This window comes from Drosophila santomea, chromosome 2L (assembly GCF_016746245.2).
Source record: "Drosophila santomea strain STO CAGO 1482 chromosome 2L, Prin_Dsan_1.1, whole genome shotgun sequence".
Lineage (NCBI taxonomy): Eukaryota > Metazoa > Arthropoda > Insecta > Diptera > Drosophilidae > Drosophila > Drosophila santomea.
Genome location: NC_053016.2, coordinates 11,959,327 through 11,974,127, shown reverse-complemented (window position 1 = coordinate 11,974,127; position 14,801 = coordinate 11,959,327). Strand labels below are relative to the sequence as shown.

The 14,801-nt window shown below is 40.7% G+C and overlaps 1 protein-coding gene across 5 annotated transcripts in view; it reads right to left on the bottom strand.

Annotated features, from left to right (window-relative positions):
* The window catches only part of LOC120458091, a 39,165-nt gene that overhangs the window by 21,895 nt on the left and 2,469 nt on the right, over window positions 1-14,801 (bottom strand). For 4 of the 5 annotated variants that reach the window (XM_039645611.1, XM_039645612.1, XM_039645613.1 and 1 more), the window contains exon 3: window positions 7,299-7,574. The exons of the other annotated variant lie outside the window; for it this stretch is intronic. In XM_039645611.1, the coding sequence (XP_039501545.1) occupies window positions 7,299-7,574 (276 nt within the window). The remainder of the gene's footprint in view (window positions 1-7,298; window positions 7,575-14,801) is intronic. 5 annotated transcript variants of the gene reach the window in all.

Here is a 14,801-nt window from a genome sequence, read left to right as displayed (position 1 = left end):
TAATAATTTCAGCGGCGGATTGCCTGAAATGAAAACTAATTACCAAACACACACTTGCCATCCTCTGGCGACTGAATCTCCGTGAGGAAACTGTCAAAAAGTATCTTTCCCCACTTGGCTTTTACATTTCAGCGCCATCAAGCAACTGTCAACACTTGTCTTACTTCTCCCCTTATCCCCATTCCCTCTTCCGAAATTCCCCCAAACGGCAAATATATATTAGTATTTTTTTTTTAACCCGGGAGGGGGCACTAAAAGTGTCATTCTTCATTTAAAGAGCTAATTTCTATGGCTTTGCAAAATCATTCGGCGGCTGTGGATGTATTTAGAATGAAAGTTTCGTTCTTGTGAAATATAACAAACTGACATTTGACATTAAAGTTAAGTGGCATGCCAGTGGAAAACTGTTGCAATCGCTCAAAAGTGTACCATTTAAAAGTTTTGTCATTGACGATGGCCAACACGAAGTGCCAAAGATTTGATGGAATTCCGAAAGTGAGCCAGCTCAGATTTTTCCAGTAAATTTAAAGCGAAAGAGAGCAGTTTGCCTTGAGGGCAATTTAGTGCTATTGTTCTTTTGCCCGCTTTGCCACCGCTTTTCCACAACCTTTCCACCGCTTTTCCCCACATTTTCACCACTTTACTGCCCTTTCTCATCTTCAACAAGCCGCACTAATGAGCGTCATGGCATGCATAATGCAAAAGCCCACCACCACCCACCTACCAACGCCCAGCAGCTACCGCAAGTAACATAATCGCCGCTGTCAAGTGCAGCGCTTCGCATGGAGCAAAACATAGAAAAAAGAAGCGAAGGAAAAGATACAAAGATACTTCCTTGTCCAAGTGGGTAAAGCTAAGCACAGAGTGCCGAGAGTTCCACAGTCGAGTGCGCACACACCAAACTAATGACAATATCAAATTACAAGCGGAGCAGCTGGAAAATTTGCATGACACACTTAGGCCCAGTCGAGATACTCGTACTCAGTCACTAAGATACTCAGATACTCGGATACTCAGACTGAATACACAGGCGGGAGTTGTGTTGAAGGGGTGGCTTTAATCCTCAGTGTGTCCACAACTTCGACTTTGGCTGACAGTTTGTCAATGACTGGTTAGCCATGGCATTTTCTCCACAGCCACATCCACAGCAATTTCTAAAAGCCGAGCCAGCAACTTTTGGCTTTTACAGAAAATGAAAGTAATTTGCAAAAGCCACGAATCGTCTTCTTTAATCAACACAAAAAGATCGTGTGCTTGCATGCGGCAGAGGCACGGAAAAAAAGTGCAAATATTATGATTACTTTTGCAGCGATTTCAATATATTATAAAAAGTATATAACAGATAAAATATTTTTATTAAAGCTTTTTTTTATTTGGTTATTTCAATAAACAATCTGTTGTCGTAAAGTAACGATAGTTTCCTGAATGTTTTTACACCATTTCGTTAAAAGTAAACAATCCCAATATACTCGTATGTTTTTGACCATAAATATTTGAAGCTATTAAACGGAAGTACCAATTTCGAATTACGATCTCGTCATGTGTGCTAACAAGCCATTTAACATGTTTTTTTTCTCTGTGCAGTTACTAGTATGTGAAAGTCGCCGAGGGTCGCAACGGATCGAATCCAATCGGAACGGATCGAAGTTGTGGAGGCCGTGTGTGAACGAAAGTGTGTCCAAAGACCAGACTAGATGGCTAATGAAATTAGCTCCGACTTGGCTCGTTTGGTCTCCTTGCGTAGCCGGTGAATTGGGACGACTGTTGGCGCTTAATTGAAATGCTGAGGAGTGCACAGCGACAGACAGTGACTGAGATAAGAACCTGACAAATAAGGAAGCTAGTTATGGAGCCAGTTTGGCGATTTGCCGATCTGCCGATTAAGTCTGGTAAATGCTCGAATTAATCTGAGATAAGGTCGCGGACTAGTTGAACGTGGCTTAGAAACTTCAAAAGTCTCTATGCATTGTTGCACAATTAAACAGGTATTTATACAATAATTTACATGTTTTATAAAGTGTAAATCATTTTGTTTTCAACAAATTGAATGTAGAGCGGTAACAACCTGTGAACTCCATAAATCTGGTAGATTTATAATGGCCTTCTTTTCCAACTGACTTTTTCCCATCAAATCTAGTTCTTTTCTGAATTATGAACAGGAAATAATTGCCCATCAGGGCTCATCAGCACTGTCCAATTTCCTCATTTCTCACGATCGGCGAAGCTTCTGCTTTCGAGTGCATCACTCACATGTGGAGCACCTTCGACGGGTTATTTCATTTTATATTTCCTTGCATGCCTGCTGAGCAAACAAATTTACTTCCTGCATAGTTATCTCAGCCCGCCCAATTAATCAAAAATCAAAACTGGAAAAAACATCAACAAACTGGAGGGCGGAGAGCCACATTCACGCGATACATCTGAGGTCTGAAGGAGTAATGGTATCCCATTGATATGAACCAAAGTGCTTTCTCACTGATCACTTAGAATGTTAAGGGGGCATTACTCACGGCGATAAGGCAATCGAGGAACCACAAACTGAACTTAAGATGTTGACGGTTGCACTCTAATAAAAGCTTGCCACTTACTCACGTCACCGGAAGATCGAGCAAAACGAGAACTTACCTAGAAATAGAGGAAATCGGGAAAAATAATGTCGATATGCTGTGAAAATGAGTCAAGTGCGAGATATAATAAAAAAATGCAGCCGGATCACCAAGCGGAACAAGAATATCTATATGTGTATAGAATGTGTGGGACATTTAATTGAGTGCGAAATTATTTATATTTTTCATTCGAGGTTGGCGAACTCTTTTCAGCCAGACAGGCGCCTTAATTACCCGGCAAATAAATGCTAGAGACGGAACCCATAGAGATCGTTGCACTTGTCTTTCAAACGACGTAATTAGCATTAAATAAAGTATCTGAAGTTGGATCCTTTTGTGCGTGTGATGGGAAAAGGGAAAAGAGTTGTGCCCCGTCAGCTTCGATTTCTGATTTCTGATGTCAGAGACGTCTGTCGTTGGATGGATAATACGAATGGCATAAGCACACAGTTACCACTCCCATATATAACACATAACTCATAACGTGCAACACATTGACCCTGAGTGGCAACAAAGCGTTGCATTGTTCGCGGCCGATGAGAGAGTGGCGTTTGTAATTGGTTGGGGGCTTCGATCCGATGGCGGCTTTCTTAATTAATAGATGAGTTTCGAAAGGCGGAAGTGGCAGACTTTCAATCCGCTTGAAAAAAACAAGAAGAATATACTTCATTCTACCTGCTGGTTGGCACATCACTCCTCCTCTGCAGTCATCTCTTCAGTTCACAAGGTCTAATCATCGCCATAAACAACTCCGAAATAATTCAAGCTGACAGGCGAACATTTTAAATGTCGCCTCTAAATTCGGCCCACATCCAAACGAAATCAATGAACAAATAGAAAATAAAAAATAAAACCAAACTTGAAATATTTGTCGAGTAATTTTTCCATATTTGGCTGCTCACCCCCAAAAAAGGTTAAACTATTTTTTTGTGAGTGTTCGGTGTTTGAGCGCGTGACCAAATAAAAACTCTGAGATCTACTTTAACGAAAATTTGTTTAAGTTTTTGGCTAATTTTTTCTTGTGTTCGATTGCCGCTAATTTTGGCTTGGCATGCGAACACAAACTTATCGTTAGAAATTTTATCTTATCGCGGCTGGTGCAACTTTTGTGACTTAAACTCTCGCGATGCCATTTCCAAAGATACAAAGATACAAAATTCTGTGTTAATTGCGTCACCGAATTCGTGGCGGTATATATATATTTCAGTTGTGGAACTGCTGGCATTATGTAAACTCTTAAGTGATTAAGGTCAGGCCGCTAATTTGCTGGAAGACCAATAAACAAAAGTGGGTGAGTTGGGGTGGCATGAAAGGTGCCGCTTGGAAGTGCAGTTGCAATGGGAGCTCAAATTAAATTTAACCAAATAGTCGGTGCCTCTGGAGTTTACTAGAATTTTACGTCATCTGCTCGTTCAGAGCAGTTGTTTCCCCGGACAAACTACTTTGTGAACTGGCGCCACGTATCGATTTCAATTAAATATTTACAAGCGAAAAGCGAAAAACATGTGGCTGGCCAAAGTTCCATTGCAGTTTGCCTTTGTGTGCCCTCTCCAACTGAAGTCATCAAGGTAAACAGAATTAATATCAGTTGAGTTGTGGCTGAATCAACTCCTCTTCGTTTTCTGTTCACCATTCGAACGTCAGATGTCGCCGGGCAAAAAGGAAAACATTCCCTGGTTCTGACCCAAAATGCAACAATGGTTCATCTGTGGCCTCAGTTCGATTCCCGGCTACAATTGCACTCGGGTCAACAAATGGAAAATGGGAAAAATGGAGAAAAAAAGTGCAGAAGAAATCAAGTGGAATACCCAGTACCAATATCAATAGCCATGTCCAATCCAATCCATTGTTCTCCATCCAACGGCAGCTGTCAGATTGTGTATTTCTGTCATTCCTCCTATTCCAATGTGTTTTCCAAATTTTACTTCCGCTCTCCAGATTCGGATTTTTGGTGCTGATTTATATGTCGCATATCATCTATCTGTGGAGTGCATCGCCAAGGGTCATACACATACATTCGTACCTTTATAGCGAATATCAGATATGATTTTCGAGCTGCCAGCGAGAAAAATGGCTTTGAATTGCATTCGGTTTTATGTCGCAGGGCTCTCGCTTCGTTTGCCACTCCAATATAAATTGGCTTCATAGAGATTTTGCTGATGCCGCGACTGCATTATGGAGGATATTACTATACTCCATCGCCTTTACTTTTTTCCGTTCCTTTTTTTTTACAGCCATTTATTTTTCTGCGGCCGAGTTTGTCTGGGACAAACCTGTTTGCCTTGCAGGCTTTTTCACTCGCCTTCTTCTGCTCTATAAATCGAATCATGTAATAACATAAAAAGAAGGGAATTTGATTGATATCGTTTAGCCGTTTTATGTAAGTCAAAAGCTTGAACCGCAAAATTTCATTAACTTTCAGCAGCTGCCCGCATATCAAAGAGCAGCTGCCATAATTAATAGCCATGTGGAGTTGGTTATTTTTTTGTTCCTTTCTGTTTTAGTGGCGAATATATAAATAATAGACAGCCAGCCGTTGGCAAAATTATAATAACAGGACTTGCGTGTCTGCATTGCTAATCGAAGATGAGTCTGTCTGGGGTCCAAAATAAGTTATTTTATGGAATGGAAGTTTCTTGATATTTCTTTATTATTCAATCTGCTTGTTCTGACATCACACTTATACAAATGACCCACTTGCATCGCCCAGTTAAGATATCGATTGCCACTCGCCGGTTCTACATTCACATATCAATCATCATTTTTCCCCTATTCACTCCACTTAGATAAACACCAGCTCTGTGGCCACTCGATAACTCGATCGTTTTCCCTGTGATATGTGATGTATGTGATTTTTTCCTCAGTACGCGACTTGAATTCCAATCGAGTTGGCTCAAAAGACGTTTGCTGGCAGCCAAAAAAATAAAAAAACAAACGTCAAGCCTGAGATCTCGAAATGAAATTGAAAATTACAGTGTGGATCGGGGCAGACAGAATTGGAGATGAGAGCTCCAAGTTGGGGATGGTGGACCACGGATCGTTGGGCTGTAACTGGCCACCGAAAACCGGTTAGGTGGTAAGCATGCGCCGGAAAACCTGTCCATCGATTCGCTCTGCCCCCAAGCCATGAAGACAATATAATGGCTCGAAGATTCGCTGCCGCAGCCGCAGCCGCCGAGTCGTCCAATGGCGCATCAATTATGTTAATGAAGCTTCAGCTTCGAATGTGTCTTGATATTGAAAAATAAAAAAAAAAACGCCGAGTTGTTCAGGTTTGTTTCTTCGAAAATATAGCGGCCGGCTTGGCTTTTAGCCGGTTCTCCTTTGTCCAACTGAAATGTCAGCTGCTTAACAATGAACCACAATCGACCAGAACCAGCAAGATCCTAAAATGCAATTTGCATACGTCGACCTTTGCCTACGACACCTTCACGCTTTTCAGAAAAACCTCCGCGTTTCTTGGCAGCTTTTCTCGTTTGGGAGCGTTGTTTATGTTTCCAGCGGCTAAAGATACTTTTGACCCTGAGCTGATTTATCTTAGAGCTTATGACAACCGCACGTAGCTGACATTAAATGGCTGTTCGCTGTGAGGGCTTGTAAATATTTTGTGTAAGCCATTTCCTAAAGTTGCACAAAATGCCATGCAAAATGTCAAACTAAATTTGTTGTGCTGCTGACTTGCACAGCATGAAAATACTTTTATATTGTATAGTAAAATAATGTATAGTAAGGAAAGTGCGGTGCGTTTGAAAAGCGGGAGGGTTGAACTATGGGGTGGAAAATGTTTGGAGCTTTTTATGTGTGTATGGAGTTGGGGAATCGTAGTGATGTGGTGCACAGTAAAAACTATACGACGTTTTTATGAACTGTCAGGCTAGCAAAGACCTTTTTTTTAGATGAGCTTTCAATTTTGTTAGATTTTCAAAACATTTTCTTGAAGAAAGAAGAGCGTGGTATGCAGTGCATTTGCATTGGTCTAAAAATAATGGCATTCCTCATTTAAAGATCAAGTGATATATACATAAATAGTTTCAATTGACATGGATTTACATTTATTTCATTTTATTTAGATCAAGGTAATCCACTTTATTTTACTGTACTCGATCTCCACTGTAGTTGACTGGCATATTACCTCATATATAATGCCAACCCCCATAGAGCGCAACTTTGCATGCATCATAAAGTTGAGCTTACTGATTTTGTGGTGCACTTGTCCTTTTATATTTTTTTTTGCATTTTTGTGTGGGGTTGCCTTGGCAAAGTCAATTTCTGGTATTTTGCTATGTCGCTGGTTAATGACGATCATTATTATGATTATGATTATTGCATTCGCCATTGCGCTTAATGCAACGCTGAGCTCCAAAGAGTTTGGGGATGCATTAAAAATTCGCCATGGAATAAAAAACGGGGACTGAATATATTTTGCTAGGAAAACGAAACGCGTATGCTATTGTGTAACGAAACCAAAGTCAAAGAGCCATAAAACCATTAGCAAGAGGGGAAATTAACGTAAATTAGGGCTTAAAATAGCTTTTGGGAAGATGGATGAAGAGTGCCATAGAAAAACAAAATATAAACAATAAGCGAATTTCAGCAATATCTACGTTGATTGAGAGTATAACCAAAACCAAGTCAATCCAAAACCATGCCAATAAACTCAATCTAGATCTAGGAATTAGCTAAAGTTCGTACCATATCGGGCCTGAAGTACACCTGTTGCGTATACATAGAGCTTTTCAGGGAGGCCGTCTTATCCGGAAATAGAATGCATTTTCCGGGCGTTGATGTCATTGTTCCCATTGCCGTTGCCATTGTTGTTGTTGCTGTTGCATTTGGTGTCATGTTTGGATGATGGCCCACGCCCACATCGGTTTTCTGGGCGGTCAGGCTGCTCGTCGAATTGACTTTGGAGGCGTGCGAGAGGCGTTTCATGTGCGTCCACATCTGATGCCAGGGCGCCGTTTCTTTCTAAATTGTTTTTCGTATTTTCCCGATAGTTTTTCATTTGTTTTCATTTTGTTTTCGTTTTTGTTGTTGTTGTGGGTGTGTGTTTGGTTGTTTGGGGGGGGGGAAAGGTAGAAACGCAGGGCAGGATTGAGTAAACATATTGGGTTTGCGTTCATGTAAGAGAGACGTTTCGTTTTGTTTGCAGTTTTTGTGTGGGAACGAAAAAAACAGAAATAAATGGGAATTTTATTGTCAATTAAATTGTTTTTTTTGCCAATTTGCGAATAACTAAAATATATAGTATATTGTTTAGGTAAGTAATAAAAGTTGTATTTGGTAATAGGAGACATATTCGGTTTGATGTTGCATGTTTTGTTCAAATATTAAGAGTAAATCTAAGTTTAATTGTAACAAAGGCTGCTGCACTTAAAAGAACTATAAATTCTGTATCAAAATATTTTTTTTTTTTGCTTTAAATAACTATAGTTCCTTCTGGAATAAAGCTAGTTTCTCTTGACATGGGTACAGCTTTTTTAATGGAGGATAAGTTATGTAAGCGCCACACGCACTTGGCACCCACTTGGCACTCAGCACCCTCGTTTTCCACTCCACAATTATTGCCTCTCCCACACAATCGCCCAACTATGATGTCATACGAAGCCAAACGCGCTACCAATTTTAATTCTGTTTGCCTTGGTTGTTTAATTTTTTGTTTTTTTTTTTTGCATCGGCTGTAAATACCAGGGTATGATGTCAACTTTTAGCTGTCCATTGTCGCCGGCGCCGTGTTTAAAAGAATCTAAAATTCCTTGATAAGAGCCACAGTACGTTCAATTAGACGACATCGATTGATAAGTTTTTCGAACTGAATACGGCTATTTCTGCTGATAGCGTTGACTAATTTGCTCCAAGAGAGCCAACAAAGAAATCAAATTCCTAAGAAAATTTATGAGCACAGTTGTTGAGGTAGGTGAACTATTAATAGTGTTGCAATAATCCGACCATTTAAATGAGTCATTCTCGAGTGGAAGGAGATTGAAACAACAGGGAGTTTATGGGAAAACTTTAAACTTTATCCCTTGGGAGAACCATAAATATCGTAGAATTCATAGTTATATTTTCCTGCTAAAAGCTAAAAGTAGGTAACTAGACTGTGATAAATGCCCGATATCCACAAACACTCGTAAAATATCGCCCCACGCGACTTGGCCTAATGATGTGTGAGTGCAGCACTCCTTGCTTCTATTATATCATTAAAAGCTCGTAAAAAACATAGTCTGGGCTGGACAACACACCTTCATCCCCACCACCATCACTATCACCATCATCATCATGGTCATTATCTTAGATCAACGCAATTTACGCTGGAGGCCCCAATGTGGTTGGGGCAAATGCATTAAGAGTTCGTGCCCTTGTAGCGAAATGCGGTTATGGTTTGGGGGTCGCACCCTGGGTATCCAACATACCCTTTTATCCACAAAAAATCCCCCCATGTGGCACTCACACACACACATGTGCACCACCTTCCACGCAACTCGCACTAATCAAATGAAAACAATTTCCGTTTGTCATGCAAACAGTTGCAACAACCTACCCCCAAAAAAAGAGTAAACTGCAACGGCAAGCGTAGCAAGTGGAGAACGGAAGCAATGAAAATGGTCAGCCCATGATTGGCCCTTGTTTTTGTCAGTACACCGAACAAAATTGGGAATTTTGTATCAAATTACATAACTACATTTAACTGATCAATGTTTAAACACTGTGAAAGTAGAGCTTTAACTTGAGAGCTACTGCATTCTAAATGTATTTTCAATATGTATCGCATTAAAGGGATATCATTTAAATATATCAAGCTAATATTTTTTCAGGTGCACCATGCGTGTGTTCGTATGAGTGAGTGGGTTTGGGTCCGCATTTTAGTTTGCCCCATTCGGGGGCACATGACTGTTTGCATTGTTGCTGTTGCTGTTGCCATGACCCCTGTCTTTACGGCTGTTCTCTCTGTATATTTCTCTTTATAGTATAAACAATTCATTAAAACGGGAAATGGCAATTATAAAGAAATTATACACAAAGAGCAATGAATAATTTTTAGTCTGTTTCCGACGTTGGGCGTTTGGGGCGTGGCGCCCGGAGGCCTAAGTAGATATTGCTTACGTCTGTGCGCTGTGTTTTGTGAATATGAAATGCGAAGACAGGCTTTAAGTGTGGCAAGTGCACGATGGAGCCCCCCACATAGTTAGTTGCAGCGACTTGGGAAACAAATGCTCGCCCGACTCACGCATTCGACTTGCCACAGAAAATGCAGCGAAAACAAAAGCAAAAACTGATTGCAATGCGGCTGTGTCTGCCACATCATCTTCATCGTCTTCATCATCATCAGTATCATCAGTATCGTCATCATCGGCTTTGGATGCATCTTGTTGCCACGCCTCGTTTAACTTCAAGGGGGCGTGGCAGCTGGGGGAGTGCAGGGCGCTTAACTCAATTGCATATGCAACATTTCGCTGCTGCTACAAACTGCAATCTTGACTGTGCCGGTGCCGGCATGCAACATGTTGATGTAATATGCAAATTGTATGCAGTTGCCATTGTCTTGGCAGATTTCCTAAGAAACATTTCTCCGCCTGCCGCATTGCCGCAAGTCGTCGCGAAAAATGTGGAAGCTGGGAAAAGCGGGATCTCAGAAGCTTTCGACCATGGAAGTAACTGTCAGACCGATGAACTAGGAAAATCCGCGGAAAATGCTGTTCTAACTCATCGTAATGGATGAAAAACGAGCATATAAATGAGTTCTACAAATTGTTTAAGCTAACAATAGTGCCATAACAATATAAAATAAATTCGACAACTAATTAGTTAGGCATATGACTTTTAAATTGAAAATTCCATTAGTATTATTAATATATGTATTTACGATTTTCAAACAAGTTCTCATATGTGTGAACTGTCCTTTGCTTTAGCTCCATTTTTCTTCTATAAATAAGCGCTCTTTTTAAGTTGTTTACAAACAAATGTTATTAACAATCAACAGCATGCAATGTTCGCAGAATGAAAGTTTACCATATGTTTTTTAATGCGTCTTCCGTATGTTTTATAGAATCTTAAAACAAAAAGCCTGCAACAAATTGAAGCATTTGCTACTTAACAAATTCTTCTGATCTTCGGTCGAGGTCAGCCCTTTCGCACCCACTTCTCCTTCCACCCACATAACCTCCCTTTTGTCTCCGAACACAATCAATTTGGCTGCTCCACATTATGCCATCTCCGCGCACTTAATGCAATCTATCAAAATGCATTAAGTAGAGAACAAGAAATATTTCAGCTGTTGTGCACTGGAAAGCACTGCAATTTTTGGACAAACAAAGAAATACATATCATTGAACTGCATTTGCTGGCACTTGTAAGATCTTCAAGAAAACAAAGTAATACAGATTTATAAAAAACTCACAAAGTATATAGAAATTTCTCTCAGTGTGGTTTTCTGATGTTGCTGTGAATTTTAGTGGGTCACTGTGTAGAAGCTTAATTGTGATATATCACTTTACACGCCCGAAGAGGGAAACCAAATTGAGATATGTACATATGTAAAACAAAACAAAATGAGAACGGAACTTCAAAACGTTCCGACCGACCTAATAAAACCAGAAGCCACAAAATATTAAATGCAATTGCTCAGGCCAAAAAAAAAACAAAAATGTAACCCAAAAAATATTAGCTTTAAGGCGGTGGCAATCCCACTTGCTGGCAATTCGCGTAAGGAAAACATTTTTCCATTGGCATTTCCTTTTTGCATTTGTGATTTGCTCCCCTTTTACCCCAATTCGCCGACGAAAATTGCACTTCTGTGTGCCATTTGGTTTTGCTGCCTTGGACTGGAAAATTCCCTCGCTGCCCCCCTTCCACCAGCCCCCAGCACCACCCCCTTCCAGCCATTTCAAAGAGCCTATCAAAGCTACACAGCCTCCCACAACCCACAACCCACAACCCAATGCCCATTCCCCTTTTATTTGCATTAAGCCCGGCCATTTATTTGTATATTTTATTGTTGAGCATATTTTCCGCTAAAGTTTTCCTCTCTTTTTCGCCTTTATGAATGAAAACATCGAGGGGTTGTGTTGAGAGTGGGGCAGGGTGTGGGTGGGCGTTTTTCTGGGGGGGGGTTGGGGTTGAATGAAATGATTTTCTCTGTATCATTTTTTCTTTGGCTCATTTTTATTTTTACGCATTTCTTGCGTGTCGTCTTTGCGACGCTTTTGTCTTTCCTTCAGCTCTTTCACGACTCTTTGGTTTCCCCCCCAAAAAAATTCAGTTGTTTAGTTTACTTTTAGTTTATCCGAGGGTTTTTTTTTCAGAGGGGTTTGCTCTATTTTCCTCGCTGATAAGAGTTATATATGTGTGTGTAGTGTGTTGCGCTCACTTGTCTCTCGAATTTATTCCACGATTTTGGGGCCTTGCGTGTGCGAAGGCAATTCTGTGAGGCAAATGGCCAAACGACTCAAATTACCCGGCTGCATTTGGCTTAACCCCACCGAAATTTTGTTTTCTATTTATTTACCTTTCGGCGGTTACTAGGTTTACTGTTATTCCTATTGTTCTCCAACAATCTCCCCTTTCACTCGGTGGGTTTTCGTGAGCTATTTGTATTTTTGGAACAATTTATAGCGCGCTAATTGAAGAAATGGGCTCAGATCTATTTATACGTGAAAATAGTTTACTCATGTTTGGGACTGGAACTCAAAACACTCGAAAATTGCCAGAATGAATAATCATCAAGAATCCATTTGTAGTTTTGAGTTAGATCTATAGCGCTTATATGCAAGTTTTATATTATATGCCACAGTATCAGTTTTCTTACTCAGAGAGATGGAACTTGCCATTTGACCAATCCTTAAATCCCACTCAATCTTTGCTAACATATACCTCTTTTCTTTCTCTGTATGGCCCCCACAACTCACACTGACTCATCCAATGACCAACTCCACTCCTCACCCAACACTCGACCATTCAACACCGAAACACTCGCATTTGCTGACCATTTCTAAGGCCGCTCTGCGCATTCAGGCATGTAAAATACGAAAACATGTATTTTTCATTTATCATTCTATTTTTTTTGTGAGATTTTTTTTTGTAATTTTTTTTTCAAAAGCACACTGTGCGCAGCGGAACATTTTCACATATTCGCGTGGAATGTGTGCCGCGTTAAATTGAATAGAGCGCTTAAAAGAGCAGCAAATAAATTGACATTGAATGTAAAATTTATTGAAATGGTTTACGTGGCAGTGGGTCCTCGGACACGGTCGTGTGTCGCTATCAGATACATTTTGCGATAGAAATATGAAAGAGATTTCTCCTCTCGAGGCCTTTTCACTGGAACCACCTTTCTGCTCCAGATGCGCCCTCAACTGCTCAGCTGGGCCCTTCTGCCATTGCAATTGCAGCCAAGTGCAACGAGCCGCTGCAAGATGGACAATGGTATGGGGGTATCTTTCCACTTCCACTTTGGGTCAAACATACCTATACCTATATATCTCAAAGTCCGGCACATGGCAAAGCATTTTCTGGCATTTCACTCGCAACTGCGCAGGTTTTTTTTTTTGGTCTCTGGTTACCGAAGTGGGTTTTGTCTTCACTTCGCGGTGTCTGCCTCACTTTTGCTCATATTTCGCATGGCCAACTAACGGACCGCGTTGTCTTTGGGCCAATGCCTTTTTAAGTGTGACTAATTATGACTCGGCTGAGGTGTTATTTCTTGCTGCGAGTTCAACGATCTGCCACTTTGAGCCCCCAACCCAGCACTGCAGCAAAAAGGGTTGACCCGAAATCGTTTTTTATCATGCCTCTTGCGCAATTTGTATCGATTTCGTGTGGCAAGAAGAAATCCTGCAAGGATTGTGCAGACCAAGAGGCGCCAGCAATTCACAGAGGAGCCTACTTCTGAAAAGGAAGTTAGCTGGGGAAATATTTTGGCTGCAGTTTCCCGAAAGGTGGGGTTCCTCACAGAAATTATGCAGGCAATTTGGCCCGAAAACTCTTACGTACAATTTGTTACAAGTTGACTAGGGCAAAGCTCTGCCTGTATCAGGTAATCAGTCTTGACTTGGCTGCTGGCAAAGGGCCAAACAGAATTGATGATGTGACATAAGAGCTGAGAGCCTGAACCTTGGCTGCTCTAAGAGGCAGTACTCAGGATAATCAAAGCGTTAAATGTGGGGAAACATAAAAGAAGTGTTATCTATTCAATCACCTCCATTCATTCTTAGGTAAATAGTATCTATGTATAACAGATAAGAGTTCACAAAATTCTATCTAACATGTTAGCTCATTGCTATCTACGAGCATAACATCGTTACTGCCAACCCGGTAGATATCTATATTTCGCAATTCATTATCTGAGTTTATGTTCTCAACCCTGAAGCGAGGCCAGCTACCTGAGAACTGGGTTCTAAGCTACCTGGACACACAGCCGAGCACAACTCCGTCCATTTTCATGTATGCAAAGGTACTGGTGAACTCGATTGTGGACCTCAGTAAGCTTAAAAGAAATAAAAATGCGCAGAGCCTAAAGAGGCTTTTGCCAGATGATGAGACCCCAGCACTGTGGAGATAAAAAACCGACAGCGATAAGAGCGTTAACAAAATAATAACAAAATAAAAAGCATTTACATATAGCCAGAAGGCCGTGTTCGGACAGCGAGAAGTAGTAGCCATCTCCTCAGTTGGCCCGGCAGTCAGTAACCTATAGCTTAAAGGCGGCTACGGCTACTTTAGGCCTCAAGGAGGACTTGGGCCATTAGTGAAATGGCCCTGTCAAGAACTGCGGCGTGGCCAGCAAAAAAATGTGTGTATGGCTTACTCGGTTTAGGCCCTCTGCTTTCACTCCATCCTCCTAATGTCTGTTCTATTTGCCTTTGCCTTTGCCACTCTCAACGTGCTTCATTTGGTTTTAGTAGAAGGTAGCCACTAATTTGCAGCATCATGTGCGCATTTGTTTTGGTTATGGACCAAATCTAATAAGAGCTTTATGAGATTGAAGAAATTGGTTATCTAGGGAGAGAGAGTACTTGGATTTGGCAACATATAATGGAGATTGGCCTAATTTTTTATTTATCAGTTTTTGAATTAGGTACTTAAAATATGTCAATATTTACTGTATAAATCCATTAAAGTATTATTACTTTAATAAAGCACAGCTAAATAACTGGATGTTTAGATTATTTGGCTTTCCAAAATGACTCAAAGACCAAG